The 21141-nt window shown below is 39.8% G+C and overlaps 1 protein-coding gene across 3 annotated transcripts in view; it reads right to left on the bottom strand.

The window, feature by feature from the left end:
• The window catches only part of ndufaf2 (NADH:ubiquinone oxidoreductase complex assembly factor 2), a 58624-nt gene that overhangs the window by 1017 nt on the left and 36466 nt on the right, over positions 1-21141 (bottom strand). For all 3 annotated transcript variants that reach the window (XM_062024264.1, XM_062024265.1, XM_062024263.1), the window contains exons 2-3: positions 11551-11640; positions 5985-6025 (exon numbers count right to left, since the gene is read on the bottom strand). In XM_062024264.1, coding sequence (XP_061880248.1) covers positions 5985-6025; positions 11551-11640 — 131 coding nt within the window. The remainder of the gene's footprint in view (positions 1-5984; positions 6026-11550; positions 11641-21141) is intronic.

Below are 21141 nucleotides of genomic sequence, written 5' to 3' on the forward strand. Positions count from 1 at the left end.
GGAGACCAAATAGAAAGTCAGTAGTCCAAATTTAAAGTGGGAAAAAACCCAATATATGATATTTTTACAGTAGTTTTTGGGAAAGTGACATATTTGTGTCCTTTTGAAGTTTTAAGTGTGAGTTTTTTTTATTTTTTAAACATGGTTTGTTAAAAAACATGCATAAAAGTCAGTATTTCAACCATTAATTTAAGCATTTAATAAGAACAATAATAAGAAAATACTCAATTCAAAACAGATTGGTTAAAGTAAAAAAAAGTATAAATTAGAGATGTCCGATAATGGCTTTTTTGCCGATATCCGATATTGTCCAACTTTTAATTACTGATTCCGATATATCAACCGATACCGATATATACAGTCGTGGAATTAACACGTTATTATGCCTAATTTTGTTGTGATGCCCCGCTGGATGCATTAAACAATGTAACAAGGTTTGCCAAAATAAATCAACTCAAGTTATGGAAAAAAAATGCCAACATGGCACTGCCATATTTATTATTGAAGTCACAAAGTGCATTATTGAGAAGGTTGAGGTGGGCGGGGTAGGGGGTAGCGGGGGGAGTATATTGTAGCGTCCCGGAAGAGTTAGTGCTGCAAGGGGTTCTGGGTATTTGTTCTGTTGTGTTTATGTTGTGTTACGGTGCGGATGTTCTCCCGAAATGTGTTTGTCATTCTTGTTTGGTGTGGGTTCACAGTGTGGTGCATATTTGTAACAGTGTTAAAGTTGTTTGTACGGCCACCCTCAGTGTGACCTGTATGGCTATTGACCAAGTATGCATTGCATTCCCTTGTGTGTGTGAAAAGCCGTTTATATTATGTGATTGGGCCGGCACGCAAAGGCAGTGCCTTTAAGGCACGCCCCCCAATATTGTTGTCTGGGTGGAAATCGGGAGAAGTTCGGGAGAATGGTTGCCCCGGGAGATTTTCGGGAGGGGCACTGACATTCGGGAGTCTCCTGGGGAAATCTGGAGGGTTGGGAAGTATGACTGAGAGACGCAACTGCTCTGTACTTCTCCCTACGTCCGTGTACTGCATTGTCCTTTCCATCATTGTAACTGAGCTACTGTGTTGAACAATTTCCCTTGTGGATCATTAAAGTTTGTCTAAGTCTAAGTCTAAGTACCACTCCATACAGCGGCGTTTCAAAATGTCATAAATTTTACTTTTTGAAGCAGATACCGATAATTTCCGATATTACCTTTAAAGCATTTATCGGCCGATAATATCGGCAGTCCGATATTATCGGACATCTCTAATAAAAACAACTAAAAAATATTATTGATTGCTAAAACAAAGCAGGCGTGGGGAATAGCGCTCAGGGAAGAAATGAAACGGCTACAGGAAAATACCAACAAAACAGGAAAAGCCACCAAAAGACGAACTAAAAAAACTACACACAGGAAAACACCAAAAAAATCTTAATAAGTCGCGGCGTGATGTGACAGGTCGTGACAAGACCTTTGAGAAGTGAAGTGAATTATATTTATATAGCGCTTTTCTCTAGTGACTCAAAGCGCTTTACATAGTGAAACCCAATATCTAAGTTACATTTAAACCAGTGTGGGTGGCACTTGGGAGAAGGTGGGTAAAGTGTCTTGCTCAAGGACACAACTGCAGTGACTAGGATGGCGAAAGCGGGAATCGAACCTGGAACCCTCAAGTTGCTGGCACGGCCGCTCTACCAACCGAGCTATACCGCCCAATCGAGACAAGAGCTATAGTGATGCACGGTCGGTTATGGTTTGAATTCATACCCAACAATTGCCAGAACAACGTTTTACTGTCAGTATCAGCTGCTGAGTTTCATTTTTTTAAAGAGTTTTCTGCTGGTGGTGTGCCTCCGCAATATAAAAAATGTGCCTTGGCTCAAAAAAGGTTGAAAAACACAGATGTGGTGAATGCCTATACATTTGGTATTCACAAATTATTCCCGGCTACAAGCGGCCCTCTGAAGGCATCCATAACTCAATGTGGCCCTCAATGAAATTGAGTTTGACACGTCTGACTTAGGGGTTGAAAATATAAACATCTACACTGCAAAAAGTGAAATCTAAGTAAGATTAAATATCTCAAATAAGGGTGATATTTGCTTATTTTCTGTCTGATAAGAGAATTCTTCTCACTAAGCAGATTTTATGTTAGAGTGTTTTACTTGTTTTAAGGGTTTTGGTCCTAAATGATCTCAGTAAGATATTACAGCTTGTAGCTGAGATTTGATGACCTATATTGAGTAAAACATGCTTGAAACTAGAATATCAACTGTTGCAAAGCTGTGTCATCAACACTCACAAGTATAAAACTGCTTTTTCAAAGTAAAAATTTCTTATTTCAAGCATGAAATAAAAAATCATGACTTTGACACAATTGTGTCTCATAATTAAAACAGATGACAGCCAAATGGACTTTGCTGTTTTATTTTCAATGAAACAATAGAAAACATGTACTCATATAGTAGTACAGTTGGCACAGTACAGTAAACGGACAGTTAATATTTAAACATTTAACATGTGACATTTCTAACAATTTTGAACAGAAATAGTTCATGCACAAATATATATATATATATATATATATATATATATATATATATATATATATATATATATATATATATATATATATATATATATATATATATATTCCTTGCGCACTAATGACTGAAAGAACACGCACTTGGCGCGATGATGTCATGTTATGGATAGGAAAATGCATTTTTAGACCATATGATTTGCCTGAGCGGCTAGGAGACCCCGAGAGTAAAAAGCGGTTGCCTTGTTGCCTTTCCATTAAGAAAAATAAACTAGTTTTTAGTATAAGTTTGCTGGTTTCAAGAAATGTAATGCCGAGCGCATATCATTATGTCAAGATAATGGCACTAGCATTTACTTCATTTAAGATAATTTTTCAACATATTGAGCAAAAAGGTCTCATATTATTTTTTTCTATCAAGAAAAGTGCACTTGTTATTAGTGAGTACCGTATTTTTCGGACTATAATTCGCAGTTTTTTTTCATAGTTTGGACGGGGGTGCTACTTGTGTGTGAAATTATCAACACATTACCGTAAAATATCAAATAATATTATTTAGCTCATTCACTTAAGAGACTAGAAGTATAAGATTTCATGGGATTTAGCGATTAGGAGTGACAGATTGTTTGGTAAACGTATAGCATGTTCTATATGTTATAGTTATTTGAATGACTCTTACCATCAGTGGCGTGCAGTCACTAGAGGCAGGGGAGGCGGGGCCTCAGCTGCCATCATGGAAAGAAAAAAAAATGAATTAAATTGTTATATGTATCCAGTGATTATACTAAAGTTATTTTCCATTTAACTTCACCAGTTTTAGATTATTTTTATTTTTATTTTCACATTTGCCGTTTAAATACTGAGAAGAGACGTTGCGGTGATCAGCAGCCAGTTGAGGCACGTCACTGCGTTGTGCCTCAACATGGATTGTGAGACTGTATTGCTATATGAATTATATTATACATTTCCATAGTTTAGTTAGCTGAGGTATATAATGTACAGTGTATTTTGTCAACAACTGTATGTGTGTCACGTATTTCTTGTGCTGAGCGATCATAATACTGCTGCGAAGACGCACTGTGAGAGGCTCGTCTCATAACCCCGCCTCCTGCTGCCAAGCATCTCCGCTGCAGAATGCACCGCCCGACGGGAGCGCCACACCAACCAAGGCCCACACCCAAACCCTCCACGTGCAAGACCGAATCCACCCAAAAAAAAGTCACTTAACAAGAAGCCAAAAAGTGCAAAAACAACAATGCTCGCGCGGCGCGCCGGAGGAGCCGTGAACAGGGACACAACATTAGGTACACCTGCAGACTGCAGCACGGATTTCATATTTCATTCATTCACAACTCTTCCAACACGAACACCACTGTTACCGCACTTATAAGTAAAGGTAAGACCATAATAACGTTTTTTTTAATTAAATGTGCTTTTTTGTGTGCTACAGTTTGTAAGTGTAAAGTTAAAGTTAAGTTAAAGTACCAATGATTGTCACACACACACTAGGTGTGGTGAAATTTGTCCTCTGCATTTGACCCATCCCCTTGTTCCCCCCCTGGGAGGTGAGGGGAGCAGTGGGCAGCAGCGGCGCCGTGCCTGGGAAAATTTTTTGGTGATTTAACCCCCAATTCCAACCCTTGATGCTTAGTGCCAAGCAGGGAAGAATGCTGGTATGAGCTTTAAAACATAACCCGTTAACTGCTTCCAATCAAATGGTGAATAAGATACTCTTTAGGGTTCATAAGTTTGTAAATCTGACTGTGATGAAGTCGGTGCCTCACCTGACATGAACCTCACCGCACGCCACTTCTTACCATAATATGTTACGTTAACATACCAGGCACGTTCTCAGTTGGTTATTTATGCGTCATATAACGTACACTTATTCAGCCTGTTGTTCACTATTCTTTATTTATTTTAAATTGCCTTTCAAATGTCTATTCTTGGTGTTGGGTTTTATCAAATACATTTCCCCCCAAAAAATGTGACTTATATATGTTTTTTTCCTTCTTTATTATGCATTTTCGGCCGGTGCGACTTATACTCCGGAGCGACTTATACTCCGAAAAATACGGTACTTTTTTAAAGTGATAATTTCTTACTTCAAGCATGAAAAAAAAAAATCATGATGCTGAGCGCATATCATTATGTCAAGATAATGGCACTAGCATTTACTTAATTTAAGAATATTTTTCAACATATTGAGCAAAAAGGTCTAATTTTTTTTTCTACTAAGAAAAGTGCACTTGTTATTAGTGATAATATACTTATTTTAAGGTACTTTTGGGTTCATTGAGGTTAGCTAATTTGACTTGTTTTGGAAAATCTTGACAAGCCTAATTTTCTTGTTCTATTGGCAGATAATTTTGCTTAGTTCATGTAAAATACCCCTCATTTTTGTATTTTATTTTCTTGTTTTTGAACACTGACTTTTTGCAGTGTGCTCATGAGTCTAAAGTAGGGTGAACTGTCACTGGGTGTCTTCCAGGAACAAATGTGCATGAAGTAGCCCTGTTTATTAGAAATAAAGTGAGACATATAATTGATGTTGGCTCTCGGAACGCATTGGTAAATTACAGTTTTTGCTGGAAACCTGAACACACCGTGGAATAGATCCCTCTCCTCCCAGCCGCTCCTACTTGAGCCATGTCGACCTCAACTGGGCACGATGCTGCTGCGTGCTGGCCTGGAAAAGCCAGCGGCGTTGGCCAAAAAAGCGGCGTTTTGGGGATGGAGACAAACATACTGAGCTGCTTTTCCAGCCTGTTAATGACAGGATTTAATCCAATCAATTTATGTCGGCTTGGACGGGGTAGACAGGGGAGCGTGACAAGGGGGCAGGGTAATGTGCTGGGAGTGAAGCCTTGGCCGTGGCCGCGCCGTCCAGCTGTCGACGAGCGGCCACCGGGCAGACACCAGGCAGAAAATTGGAAGAGAATGTTCTGGCACTGGCGGCGGGGGGGATGGCATTGGCCGCTGGCAAGGAAGAGACGAGTAGAAAGAGCGAGCCGAGAACTGCCTGGCCTTCCCAGGGACTTCCTATATGGAGACACGTTTTGTTGCAAGCCAAGCCATTTCCAGCATTCTCGCGTTTAAAGAGCAATAAACCCGGAGAGAGCGGGGGAGGAAAAAGGAGAAGACTGCCAGAAATAAAAGCAGAAAAAGCCCCGGAAAATGCAGGGAGGCTTGTGCTCGGGAAGCTAACTAGGACGTGGTGTCACTCAAAAGCATCATCTGCTGTTTATTTTAACACCTGTCCCCGAAGTTCCAGGAATGGAGTCGGAAGCTTGCGAGATAAAACAAATCAAAAAAAGCATCTTTACTCCTTCGCTTCCCTTGAAACTCCGCCCTCCCCAGAGTCCAACCATCGCCCCAGCAGAGCGGCTGCTGGGGGGGGGGTTGGGGGGGGGGCGGGGGGGGGGAGGTTGGGGGGGGGGGGGGACACGTACCTCAACAGAGGGAGGCTCCTTCCTTCTGCCTCGGATCCAAGCTGCAGGAGAAGAAGATGTAGTGAGAAGACCCGAACAAACAAAATATATTTATAGGCATCACAGCTCGTCGGCGGCACGGAGTATACTGTCATGACCCAAATATAAGACCACCCTCTTTTGCAAGACCCGCCGCACAATTCCATCTTGTGTTCAATATTAGTGAAAATACGTTGCCTCATTCCTGTGAGAATCCTGCGAGTGGCTGTAGCGTTGAAGTGTGCACTGCAAAAAGTCAGTTAATTTATTCACTATCATCTCTGTGAGAACACTAGTGTGTAAAAACTATTGTTAGCAATGTTAGCATCAACCACACTGGCTCTGATTATACGACAACAAAATGCAAATCCACATTAAGTAGTTTCTTCAAAATCATTCTGAAACCTTTTGTGCTATTACATTATTAAGTCGAATTATATTTTTGTAGCTTTAACTACTGGCTAGTATTAGCTAGCTAATGACCACAAGAACACATTAGCAACTCAGAAAGCTTGCATGCTCAATCCAGCTGTACAGTAATGATTAAAAACAGTATTTATGTTTAAGACTAAGACTATTTCACCCAATTACAAGCACAACTGACTAATATTTGTATAGCGTTACAGTTTCTGCAATAAACCGATATGTTGCTAAGCTAAAAAAAATAAAAATAAAAAAACAAGAAGAAAAAAAATACAAAAGTTAGGGGCATTTTACTTGAACTAAGCAAAATTATCTGCCAATAGAACAAGAAAATTTGGCTTGTCAAGACTTTCCAAAACAAGTAAAATTAGCTGACCTCAATGAACCCAAAAATACCTTAAAATAAGTATATTCTCACTAATAACAAGTGCACTTTTCTTGGTAGAAAAAATAAATATGAGACCTTTTTTCTCAATATGTTGAAAAATATTCTTAAATGAAGGAAATGCTAGTGCCATTATCTTGACATAATGATATGCGCTCGGCATTACATTGCTTGCATTTTCCCATCGATAACATGACATCATCGCGCCAAGTGCGTGCTCTTCCAGTCAATTAGTGCACAAGGAAGATATATACACTACCGTTCAAAGTTTGGGGTCACATTGAAATGTCCTTATTTTGAAGGAAAAGCACTGTACTTTTCAATGAAGATAACTTTAAACTAGTCTTAACTTTAAAGAAATACACTCTATACATTGCTAATGTGGTAAATGACTATTCTAGCTGCAAATGTCTGGTTTTTGGTGCAATATCTACATAGGTGTATAGAGGCCCATTTCCAGCAACTATCACTCCAGTGTTCTAATGGTACAATGTGTTTGCTCATTGGCTCAGAAGGCTAATTGATGATTAGAAAACCCTTGTGCAATCATGTTCACACATCTGAAAACAGTTTAGCTCGTTACAGAAGCTACAAAACTGACCTTCCTTTGAGCTGATTGAGTTTCTGGAGCATCACATTTGTGGGGTCAATTAAATGCTCAAAATGGCCAGAAAAAGAGAACTTTCATCTGAAACTCGACAGTCTATTCTTGTTCTTAGAAATGAAGGCTATTCCACAAAATTGTTTGGGTGACCCCAAACTTTTGAACGGTAGTGTATATATATATATATATATATATATATATATACTAGAGATGTCCGATAATATCGGACTGCCGATATTATCGGCCGATAAATGCTTTAAAATGTAATATCAGAAATTATCGGTATCGGTTTCAAAAAGTATTATTTATGACTTTTAAAACGCCGCTGTACGGAGTGGTACACGGACGTAGGGAGAACTACAGAGCGCCAATAAACCTTAAAACCTACTCAGTGGCCTAGTGGTTAGAGTGTCCGCCCTGAGATTGGTAGGTTGTGAGTTCAAACCCCGGCCGAGTCATACCAAAGACTAGGGTTGGGTATCGAGTATCGATTGGAACCGGGACTAACTTTCCGATTCTCCCGGTATCGTTCAAAAGTTTAAATTTCGATTCCTATTTTCGATACCCAGTCCGCCGACCGGAAAAAAATATATATATATGTCCGCCGAACCGGAAGAAGAAGCAGCTGAGCACCAACGAAGAAGCGCCCACCGCCGGAAGTGTTAGCATAGCTGAGCGAGTCAGTCAAGCTCAAGCATGGATAGCGGGTGTCGGCGGTCGAAAGTGTGGCTTTACTTTACAAAAAAAATGAAATAACCGCGAAATAACAGAGCTCCATGTCCATCAAGAAACGAGTGGAGAGAGAGCTGGAGATGTACCAGGACGTTCCACCGATACTTATGTCTGACGACCCTGCTGCATGGTGGTGGTCCGGTGGAACCAACAAAAGACTTATCCTTTGCTGTCATATCTCGCTTTCTCCTATTTATGCGTTCAATCTTCTTCCACACCCAGCGAACGTGTATTTTCCACAGCAGGAGACACTATCTGTCCAGAACGCTCAACGCATCCTGCCTGAGAAGGCGGATATGGTCATTTTCCTAAACAAAAACTGTCTTTGATTTTATACTGTACCTGCTGCTAATCTGGACTGGGTTTTGCAAGTTGTTTCTTATTGTTTATTTGCTTTTCTGCACCAGGTTAGCCCATCAGTGGGAGCACGGTAACATTTTTAAGTACCTGCAGCATCATACACTTGTGTGTGTAAATGTGTTTTCATGAGGTTTCCTGCAGCATCATACACTTATGTGTAAATGTGTTTTCATGAGGTTTCCTGCAGCATCATACACTTGTGTGTGTAAATGTGTTTTCATAAGGTTTCCTGCAGCATCATACACTTATGTGTAAATGTGTTTTCATGAGGTTTCCTGCAGCATCATACACTTGTGTGTGTAAATGTGTTTTCATGAGGTTTCCTGCAGCATCATACACTTATGTGTAAAGGTGTTTTCATGAGGTTTCCTGCAGCATCATACACTTGTGTGTGTAAATGTGTTTTCATGAGGTTTCCTGCAGCATCATACACTTATGTGTAAATGTGTTTTCATGAGGTTTTCAAAAATAAAGCTCTCTTGAGGAAAGTGTACCCCTGGGAAAATGTATTCATAATTTATAATATTTATATTCAAGTTCATAGATTTGATATTTATATTCTAGTTGAAAACAGCCCTGTGAGGAATTTATAGTAAAGTTCATAAAAAGTTAATAGAATTAAAATTGATGGAGAATGTCAGACTATTTCATTCAGAAAGACTGTAGGTTAGCTAGCTCATTTAGAATATCCTAAACTTTTTTTTGACCCTGCCTCTTAAAAGAATCGGAATCGAGAATCGCCAGGAATCGGAATCGAAACAAAGAACCGGAATCGGAATCGTTCGAATTCAAACGATACCCAACCCTACCAAAGACTATAAAAATGGGACCCATTACCTCCCTGCTTGGCACTCAGCATCAAGGGTTGGAATTGGGGGTTAAATCACCAAAAATGATTCCCGGGCGTGGCACCGCTGCCGCCCACTGCTCCCCTCACCTCCCAGGGTGTGATCAAAGAGGATGGGTCAAATGCAGAGGACAAATTTCACCACACCTAGTGTGTGTGTGTGACAATCATTGGTAGTTTAACTTTAACTTAACTTAAAAGGTACTTCCTTTGCGTGCCGGCCCAATCACATAATATCTACGGCTTTTAACACACACATAAGTGAATGCAAGGCATACTTGGTCAACAGCCATACAGGTCACACTAAAGGTTGGGCGTATAAACAACTTTAACACTGTTACAAATATGCGCCACACTGTGAACCCACACCAAACAAGAATGACAAACACATTTCGGGAGAACATCCGCACCGTAACACAACAGAACAAATACCCGGAACCCCTTGCAGCACTAACTCTTCCGGGACGCTACAATATACACCCCCCCCCCCCCACCCTCAACCTCCTCATGCTCTCACGCCACGACTTATTTAGAGTTTTTTGGTGTTTTCCTGTGTGTAGTGTTTTACTTCTTGTCTTTTGGTGGCTTTTCCTGTTTTGTTGGTATTTTCCTGTAGCCGTTTAATTTCTTCCCTGAGCGCTATTCCCCGCACCTGCTTTGTTTTAGCAATAAATAATACTTCAGTTGTTTTTATTAGAGATGTCCGATAATATCGGCAGTCCGATATTATCGGCCGATAAATGCTTTAAAATGTAATATCGGAAATTATCGGTATCGGTTTCAAAAAGTAAAATGTATGACTTTTTAAAACGCCGCTGTACGGAGTGGTACACGGACGTAGGGAGAAGTACAGAGCAGTTGCGTCTCCCGGTCATACTTGCCAACCCTCCCGATTTTCCCGGGAGACACCCGAATTTCAGTGCCCCTCCCGAAAATCTCCCGGGGCAACCATTCTCCCGATTTCCACCCAGACAACAATATTGGGGGCGTGCCTTAAAGGCACTGCGTTTGCGTGCCGGCCCAATTACGTAATATCTACGGCTTTTCACACACACAAGTGAATGCAAGGCATACTTGGTCAACAGCCATACAGGTCACACTGATGGGTGGCCGTATAAACAACTTTAACACTGTTACAAATATGCGCCACACTGTGAACCCACACCAAACAAGAATGACAAACACATTTCGGGAGAACATCCGCACCGTAACACAACATAAACACAACAGAACAAATACCCGGAACCCCTTGCAGCACTAAAATAAAAAATAATGCACTTTGTGACTTCAATAATAAATATGGCAGTGCCATGTTGCCATTTTTTTCCATAACTTGAGTTGATTTATTTTGGAAAACCTTGTTACATTGTTTAATGCATCCAGCGGGGGCATCGCAACAAAATTAGGCATAATAATGTGTTAATTCCACGACTGTATATATCGGTATCGGTTGATATCGGAATCGATAATTAAGAGTTGGACATCTTTAGCTGTAACATAACATGTGGAAAAAAGTAAAGGGCTGTAAATCATTTCTGGATGCACCGTATGCTCTTAGGTGCTTTCTCTATATTTTTCCTCAGTGAGTGACGGGATGAAAAGAAAGGCCCGAACATCAAAGCCGCGCAAAGATCAGTTAGTCCGAGCGGCGCCGGATCACCGAGAAGTCTCCGAAGACACCGAACGGATCCGCACTGATCTCTGAATTTTTCGGAAGCGCGCACTCTGTCGTTTCCCATCGCTACCTTTTGTCCTTCTTTCCTCCTCCTGAGTAGACCCGTCTGTCATAAAAAGAAGAAGCTCTATTTTGGCTGAGCTGGCTGCCTCGCAGGTTACAGGAAGCCGGAGAGAGAGAGAGAGAGAGAGAGAGCGCTTCTCTGACTCGTCCTCCAGCGAGCGCAGGGATTCTGGGCCCTCTTTTATCCTCCTCTTATTTGCATGCTGATGAAAATGCATGAGGGATGGGGCAAAGCGGGATGAGGGGTTTAACGTGGATAAAGCCAGCCCGAGACAGAGGGAACAGTTTGTATCCACTTGTAAGGAACGCTATTTTATGGTGCGCTTGTGTAAGACCGGCAGAAGGTGTTCTTTGATCAACCCAAAGCGTTCCTCAACCCGCCCCATTCTCCATCGTGAATGAAAATACAGAAAAGGAAGCGATGATGATGATGATGATGATGATGGAGGACACACTCACCGTCCCACTCTGTTGGTATGCTGCCTTCCATGTATTCAAACTCTATCGGATTGAAGGCCTGCACCATCCTCTTGGCATGGACATGCCTCCCTGGAACAAAAAAAAAAAAGAAAAAGATGAGCGGGGGACACGAGATGATGCAAAGCAGCACAAACAAACAACGATGCACACACACACACACACACACACACACTTTACACAAAGCACCCCCCTCCCTGTGGTACACACACATAAATACACGGAGGAATGACAGCGCTGTGACAGGCCATGGATGATTACCTCGTGGCCCCCGGGCCCTTCTCCTCAGATCTCGCTGAGTGGCTCCAAATCTGGGCTAAGCCTTTATGCAAATGAGGCTGCCTTTCACCCGACCCCTCCCTTTCGCCGCCGAACTCCACCAATGGCGGCGCGGCGGCTAACAATGCCCTCCAAAATCAACATCAAGCCGAGCGGGGGGAGACAAAAGAGGTCAGATATCACAGAGAACAGGGGGAGGCGCGAGCCGCGTGGAATATTAAGCGCTCGCTTTTGCGTATCCTGCGGACGGCGCCGGGCTCGCTCGCACCAATTATTTTGGTGGAGAATCCGCTGATTAGACAAGTTTGCGCTGGCTGCACAATGACACGGGAAAGGGGGACTGGCGAAGGGGGTGGGATGAAAGAAAACGCCGTCGTGTGCACCGGCGCTTTGTTTTCTCCCAGCAGGTAAAGTGTCCGGCGGTAACTATGAGAAATGATGCGGGAAGAAGTAAGAGCAGGGCGCCATGGGGAAGGGAGAGCGAGAGAGAGAGAGAGTGATGATGCATGGCAAACATGGCGAGGAGGAGGAGGAGAAATGGATGGGCAAGGAAAACAACACGCTCCAAAACACAGACTATCTGTCAGGATTCCATCAGCGCTGACTTGACGTGGACAAATGGAGGCGGGCGCCGGCGTGCAAAATGATGGCCCCGAACGCTCGCCCTGCCGCCATGACAGATAGCTGTGGCGAGTAGGATAACTGAACGTATAGCTTTAGTACGGTGGGGTTTTTTATTCGTATCTGACTAAAAAAAAAAATAAAGTTAAAGTACCCATGATTGTCACACACACACTAGGTGTGGCGAAAATATTCTCTGCATTTGACCCATCACCCTTGAGCACCCCCTGGGAGGTGAGGGGAGCAGTGAGCTGCAGCGATGGTCGCGCCCGGGAATCATTTTTGGCGATTTAACCCCCAATTCCAACCCTTGATGCTGAGTGTCAAGCAGGGAGGTAATGGGTCCCATTTTTATAGTCTTTGGTAAAGTGCACCTCTCACATTTCAGTAGAGATGTCCGATAATATCGGCCTGCCGATGTTATCGGCCGATAAATGCTTTAAAATGTAATATCGGAAATTATCTGTATCGTTTTTTTATTATCGGTATCGGGTTTTTTTGGTTGTTTTTTTTAAAAAACACAAGATACACTTACAATTAGTACACCAACCCAAAAAAACTCCCTCCCCCATTTACACTCATTCACACAAAAGGGTTGTTTCTTTCTGTTATTAATATTCTGCATACTTGCCAACCTTGAGACCTCCGATATCGAAAGGTGGGGGGTGGGAGCGGCGTGGTCGGGGTGGGGGGGCGGGGGCGTGGTTAAGAGGAGAGTATACTTACAGCTAGAATTCACCAACTCAAGTATTTCATACATATATATATATATATATATATATATATATATATATATATATATATATATATATATATATATATATATATATATATGTATGAAATACTTGACTTTCAGTGAATTCTAGCTATATATATATAGATATATATATATATCTATATATAGATATATATATATAGATATATATATATATATCTATATATATCTATAGATATATATAGATATATCTATATATCTATATATATATATATAGATATATATAGATATATCTATATATATATATATAGATATATATAGATATATCTATATATATCTATATATATATCTATATATATATATATATATATATATATATATATATACGTATATATTTATTTTATTATACATATAAATAAAATAAATACTTGAATTTATTATTTTGAATTTATTTATGGGGCGGTATAGCTCGGTTGGTAGAGCGGCCGTGCCAGCAACTTGAGGGTTGCAGGTTCGATCCCCGCTTCCGCCATCCTAGTCACTGCCGTTGTGTCCTTGGGCAAGATACTTTACCCACCTGCTCCCAGTGCCACCCACACTGGTTTGAATGTAACTTAGATATTGGGTTTCACTATGTAAAGCGCTTTGAGTCACTTGAGAAAAAGCGCTATATAAATGTAATTCACTTCACTTCACAATTTCAGTGTTCCGGAGGCTATCCAATAGATGGCAGCACTGTCCTGTTTAACTTCTACGTTCATGAATGAGTATATCATTTCGGCCACCGTGTTCAATGGAGAAGTCTGTTCTACAAAATGTACAGGCAACATACACCTTCCCCTTCGAACTGTCCTGGATGAGCTGAAATTCTTGTTACCATTCGTTTTGGAACTTGCGAGCGTATTTCTTCACCTTGCTCGTCGACGGCGTCGCCATGTCTGTAACTTCCTCGTTCTTCTGCTTCGTCTCCTTGTTGTGTACGCAGTTGTGCACTCTACTCTCTAAAAGCCGTAGATGTTATGATGTCATTGGGCAGGCAAGCTGTTTATATTGTGGGAAAGCGGACGTGAGAACAGGCTGTCCCCACTCAGGTCCGCATTGAGCTGGAGGGGGCGTGGCCTCCAACTCCGGCTGAATACCGGGAGTTTGTCGGGAGAACATTTCTGCCGGGAGGTTGTCGGGAGAGGCGCTGAATACCGGGAGTCTCCCGGTAAAAACGGGGGGGTTGGCAAGTATGATATTCTGGTTCCTACATAATATATCAATATATATCAATACAGTCTGCAAGGGATACAGTCCGTAAGCACACATGATTGTGCGTGCTGCTGGTCCACTAATAGTACTAACCTTTAACACTTAATTTTACTCATTTTCATTTATTACTAGTTTCTATGTAACTGTTTTTATATTGTTTTACTTTATTTTTTATTCAAGAAAATATTTTTAATTTATTTATCTTATTTTTTTTTATTAATTAAAAAAAAAAAAAGACCTTATCTTCACCATACTTGGTTGTCCAAATTAGGCATAATAATGTGTTAATTCCACGACTGAATATTTCTGTTTCGGTTGATATCGGTATCGGTAATTAAGAGTTGGACAATATCGGAATATTGGATATCGGCAAAAAGCCATTATCGGACATCCCTACATTTCAGCAAGGTTTTTTTCTGACAGTATACTCTGTCAAGGGCAGAGTCGGCAACCCAAAATGTTGAAAGAGCCAAATTGGACCAAAAATACAATTAAAAAAAAATCTGTCTGGAGCCGCAAAAAAATTAAAAGCCTCGTAAAAGTGTTATAATGAAGACAACACGCGATGTAAGTGTCTATATTAGCTATAATAGCCTACTATCAAAATGACTATGTGTCGCAGGCTGACGCAAATCTTCGTTGACAGAAATGTTGGAAAGTAATATTTATTCTACACATTTTTACAACATTTAAAATCATTAGTAAAATGGAGGCCTATCAGAGGGTGAGATAACTCCTGGAAATGACTGGCTTAGAAATGCCAAAGTTATAGATGTGCGTGTCCAACTTAAAGAAAACGGCAGGCTGTCTTCTTCTAATGAAGTGAAGTGAATTATATTTATATAGCGCTTTTTCTCTTGTGACTTGAGGCAGTTTAATGTTGATTAACGTGGACCCCGACTTAAACAAGTTGATAAACTTATTGGGGTGTTACCATTTAGTGGTCAATTGTACGGAATATGTACTGTACTGTGCAATCTACTAATAAACGTCTCAATCAAAAAAAGCACTTTATATGTAGAAAGGTTTTGTTAAGAAACCATTCTGAGCCTTATCTTATTTAGTTTTTATTTTATATATGTTGACCACATTAACCCTGGCAATGGACCCTGTGTGTATATTAGGGCTGTGAATCTTTGGGTGTCCCACGATTCGATTCAATATCGATTCTTGGGGTCACGATTCCATTATAAATCGATTTTTTTTTTTCAATTCAACACAATTCTCGATTCAAAAACGATTTTTTCCCAATTCAAAAGGATTCTCTATTCATTCAATACATAGGATTTCAGCAGGATTTACCCCAGTCTGCTGACATGCAAGCAGAGTAGTAGATTTTTGTAAAAAGCTTTTATAATTGTAAAGGACAATGTTTTATCAACTGATTGCAATAATGTAAATTTGTTTGAACTATTAAATGAACCAAAAATATGACTTATTTTATCTTTTTGAAAATATTGGACACAATGTGTTGTCAAGCTTATGAGATGCGATGCAAGTGTAAGCCACTGTGACACTATTGTTCTTTTATTTTTATTTTTATAAATGTCTAATGATAATGTCAATGAGGGATTTTTAATCACTGCTCTGTTGAAATTGTAACTAATATTGATACTGTTGTTGATAATATTCATTTTTGTTTCACTACTTTTGGTTTGTTCTGTGTCGTGTTTGTGTCTCCTCTCAATTGCTCTGTTTATTGCAGTTCTGAGTGTTGCTGGGTCGGGTTTGGTTTTGGAATTGAATTGCATTGTTATGGTATTGCTGTGTATTGTTTTGTTGGATTGATTAATTAAAAAATAAAAATGAAAATAAAATAATAATAAAAATAAAATTTTTTTTTTTTTTTTTAAATCGATTTTTTAAAAATGAGAATCGATTCTGAATCGCACAACGTGAGAATCGCGATTCGAATTAGAATCGATTTTTTTCCCACACCCCTAGTGTATATGTATGTTATTGTTATGCTTAGCATTCATGACTTCCTGCTGTTGCACTGATCAGCCTAGTGGTGGCTCACATCCATCACACACAGAGCTATTTCTATTTTTGTGGCAGAATTATTATAGTGTTCCCAATGTTAAAAAGGTAAAGCCATTGTTTACAAATTTGGTAAATAAATAACCAAAAAATGTATATCTTGTTGTTTTCTTACTGTACCCAAAATGAACCGAACCGTGATCTCTAAACCGAGGTACGTACCGAACCGACATTTTTGTGTACCGTTACACCCTTACTGTTTGGTATGTTGTGCTAGGATCCTGTTAGCACAGTAAGTACAGTCATAATCAGGTCAGCCAATTAGGCTAGTATCTGTCATGGTTCCCTCTAGATCGTCTCTACAGGGCCCGGCCCGTCTATACAGCTCCCGCCTTGATACACAGGTCTGGAAAAAAAACAACAAAAACACTTTCTTCGAAGAAATCAACTCCCACCTCTTCCATGTTTGCAGCAAACAAAAGGCGGTGTTCTCCAGGCACGGCGAACAAATACATTTAGCGGGTATGCTTATTACCGGTATACATTATCCATATTTGCAGTGGGTGCGGGTGGCGGCGGTACAACAGCCCCCGCAAGAAACATGTCGAGCTCGTAAGCACCTTCGCCGACTACATCTCTTTCCTCGCCGACACGCTTTCTCCCTGTCTCGTTACTTTTGCAGCGTGACTAAACCTTTTTCCACCGCTGCAGCCTTTATCCCCGGATTTGAATAACACATACAGTATGTACATATATTTAGGGAACACAGCTGATCCTCCCACCACGTACACACTAAGAGGGGAGGAGGAGGATAGACTAGGGGGTTGCACGGTTGGTAACCTCGCATCTAGGACAAATGCACAAAACACGCACTCAGGCCTCGGTTACAGAATGACTACTGGAAATGACGCAATGGAACGCGCTCGTTGACGAAATCGGTTATCCCCATACTGTGTGGTGCGTGTACCTCTTGTAGTACGCGGGATCCATGTAGTGCAGGGGTGTCCAAACTTTTTCCACTGAGGGCCGCACACGGAAAAATTTAAGCATGCGGGGGCCATTTTGATATTTTTCATTTTCCAATCCATAACAAAATATATGGATTTATTTTTTTTAACCTTTAGGGCTCCCGGGGACCATAAAGGGTCTCAGTCATTAAAACGTTAAAAATAAGTCAAATTATTATTATTATTATTTTTTATTTAACGCTTACAGTAAATTTATATATCAACTTCCAGTTGATAAAAAGTAAAAAAAAAAAAAAAAAGGTTTTATGCCTTTTCTGTCAAAGGCAACATTGTTTTTTATAGCAAAACTGGAAATATGCAGTATTTAGTAATTAGAGCTCTAAAAGATCAATAATGCAGGACACCATTGATTTGAATTCTTTAATATTTTTGAGAAATCAGTGAAAATATTAATAAAATCCCACTAAATATGTTTGGGATCCAAAAGGTCCCCCACTCATAAAGTGATAAATTTGTATTAGCTTTTTTTTTTTTTAAACTTTCAACACTTAAGTTACGAGATCAACTTCAGATATATCTGTCGATTTTACGTTTGAACTATTATTTTGTTTGTTTTTATGCTCTTTTGTCAAAGAAAACTTTGATGTTTTTATATGACAACCACACAAATGTATGCAATATTTTTTACACATAAAACATTTTAAAGTGACATTTTTGAAGTAATTGGAGCCTTGAATAGGTCAATAATTCATTATAACATGGATTTTTTGTCTTTCTTTTTTTTTGGAGCAATGGCAAAAAAAAGAAAAATAAAGAAAGACAAAAGAACAAAAAACAGCCTGCATTGCAGCTTTGTGTCAACATTGCAACTTTTTCTCGTTAGATTTCACCTCATTCCACCTTTTTAAATGTTTTTTTAAATTTTTGGAATACTATCAATTTTGCAATTTTTGCAGAATGTGTGGCAGGCCGGTAAACAATTAGCTGCGGGCCGCACTTTGGACACCCCTGATGTAGTGGTACTCCAAAGAACCACTTGATTAAAGTTCAGTGTTGTATTTTCTCATATTCAAACACAGTGTTACTGTTTACATTGTGTTTATAATGTATACTGTAAATTATAGTTAATAAGCCGCTACTTTGTTCAAACACTTTGAACCCTGCGGCTTATAAAACGGTGCAGCTAATAGTTTTAAAAAAAAAAGCATCCATCTATTTATTTTCTACCGCTTGTCCCTTTCGGGGTCGCGGCGGGTGCTGGAGCCTATCTCAGCTGCATTCGGGCGGAAGGCGGGGTACACCCTGGACAAGTCGCCACCTCATCACAGGGCCAACACAGATAGACAGACAACATTCACACTCACACACTAGGGCAGTGGTTCTTAACCTTGTTGGAGGTACCGAACCCCACCAGTTTCATATGCGCATTCACCGAACCCTTCTTTAGTGAAAAATAAAATGATGTTTTTTTTTCCAATTCAAGACAAAGTTATGTTTTTGGTAACACTTTAGTATGGGGAACATATTCTAAGTAACAAAGGCTTAATTTAGAGTTTTTTGGACACTAGGGGAACATATTCTAAGTAATAAAGACTTAATTAAGAGTTATTTGGTTAGGGTTAGGGGTAGAGGGTTAGGGCCAGGGTTAGCAGGTTAGGGTTATAATAAGGCCATGCTGAATAACGCATTAATATGTACTTAATAATGACTAGTTAAGAGCCAATATGTTACTAATTTGCATGTTAATAAGCAACTAATTAATGGTGAATATGTTCCCCATACTAAAGTGTTACCGTGTTTTTTTTACTGGTGCACAAAATGAACCGTGCATGAACATCACCTTGTTCAAAGCACAAAACCAACACAGTGCATAAACTCACAACAAATTACACCCCTGCAAATCAGTGTGACTTCTGCTGTTGCCGTATCGGTAATACGCCGATAGGGAGAAGTTCTTATTTACACGATGAGTCGGGTGTGTCTTGACCTCCGCCGAACCCCTGAGCCCGACTCACCGAACCCCTAGGGTTCGATCGAACCCAGGTTAAGAACCACTGCACTCGGGCCAATTTAGTGTTGCCAATCAACCTATCCCCAATGTTTTTGCAAAATCACTAAAAAGGTGTGTTATTGTTTGTACTATAGCGCCATCTTTTGGAGGAGTTTGCTCACAGCGGATGCTGCTGTGTCCTTCTGTTTAGAGGTTTAAACTGCAAGTACAATTGCAGTTCTGTCTTTTAATCGTCCATAGCGTTTCTACTCGTATAGATTCTTCTGTCAGTTCATCAAGCAATGTTTATAAGCTTTACAATATATCTAAAACTATTCATACTTATTCAACCGTCCCATGTGTTTTGTCTGTAGGAGTGTTTTCATGTATATTTGTACATGCTATCGTAATGTCATGAAGCTAACACGTTTACAAGTGTCTGTGTTAGTATTATTAACTTACAATGACATTTTTTGTATTGTAAGATATCGTAAGTACATTTTGTATCGCTTCAGCTAGTGGGCTCAAAACGATGGCATCTTTTTTGTTTGATTAACCGTTTTACTGCCGTGTTACAGACACTGTTTGGAAACATTTAAGGTGTTAGAATAATTGTATCTAAGTTATCACAAAACTTTGTGTTTCAACGAGTTCCCGGCGAGAAGACAAAAGCTGTTTTTGAACCTACCAAGAAACATGAAGGTGTTCTGTTTCTTTCATGTATTGTAATCAACAGAAATATATTGTTTTGACCCGAGAACTACAAAGCGAAGAGGAAGCAGGACCAGACTCTCCTCCAGGGACCTCTTCTTTGAACTGTTCTGTAACCAAAGGCGATGGCTGTTTACGACCCCCGTCCCTTAGAAACAGCTGTTGCCATGTAATTAGGGAAAGTCCAAATAAAAGAGGAGGCATACAATCTTTTGCCACAGCGTGCTGGGAGACTGTAAAAAAGTACAGCCTAGACGTATCTCCTCAATTGAGCCAAATTTAATTCTGTCTCTGTATAATTCTTTGCTTCTTGTCTTGTTTAATAGATGTCATCAGTGTTTGAACCTGACATAAGGTACTGTATGTAAATAAACATTTATAAACTATTTCTGTGTTAATACCTAATATCACTACAAAAATATATCGGCGGCTTATATAGGGAAAAATATTTTTTGCTCTAAATTTCAGTGGGTGCGACTTATATACAGTTGCGCTCTGTAGTCCATAAAATACGGTACTGAGGCCAACTACGCTACTGTATTTTAATGTGGATCATTATGGTGTTACTTGGAGAGCCACTTTTTTCTGAGGTTGTACTTGGTGAAAATTTGGTTTGGCACAAATAACCACCAGAATGCTTAGCATGTTTGTTTTTGTAGGACTGGATAACATATACACTAGTGTTGTCCCGATACCAATATTTTGGTACCGGTACCAAATGTATTTCGATACTTTTCTAAATAAAGGGGACAACAAAATGTTTTATTATTGGCTTTATTTTAACTTACAACCTTACAGTACATTAAACATATTGTCCTTAAATAAAATAGTGAACATACAAGACAACTTGTCTTTTAGTAGTATGTAAGCAAACAAAGGCTCCTAATTTAGCTGCTGACGTATGCAGTAACATATTGTGTCATTTTCAATTTTAATATTTTGTCAAAATTATTAAGGACAAGTTGTAGAAAATGAATTATTAATCTACTTGTTCATTTACTGTTAATATCTGTTTACTTTCTCTTTTAACATGTTTTATCTACACTTCTGTTGAA

This window comes from Entelurus aequoreus, linkage group LG17 (assembly GCF_033978785.1).
Source record: "Entelurus aequoreus isolate RoL-2023_Sb linkage group LG17, RoL_Eaeq_v1.1, whole genome shotgun sequence".
NCBI classification, from domain to species: Eukaryota; Metazoa; Chordata; class Actinopteri; order Syngnathiformes; family Syngnathidae; genus Entelurus; species Entelurus aequoreus.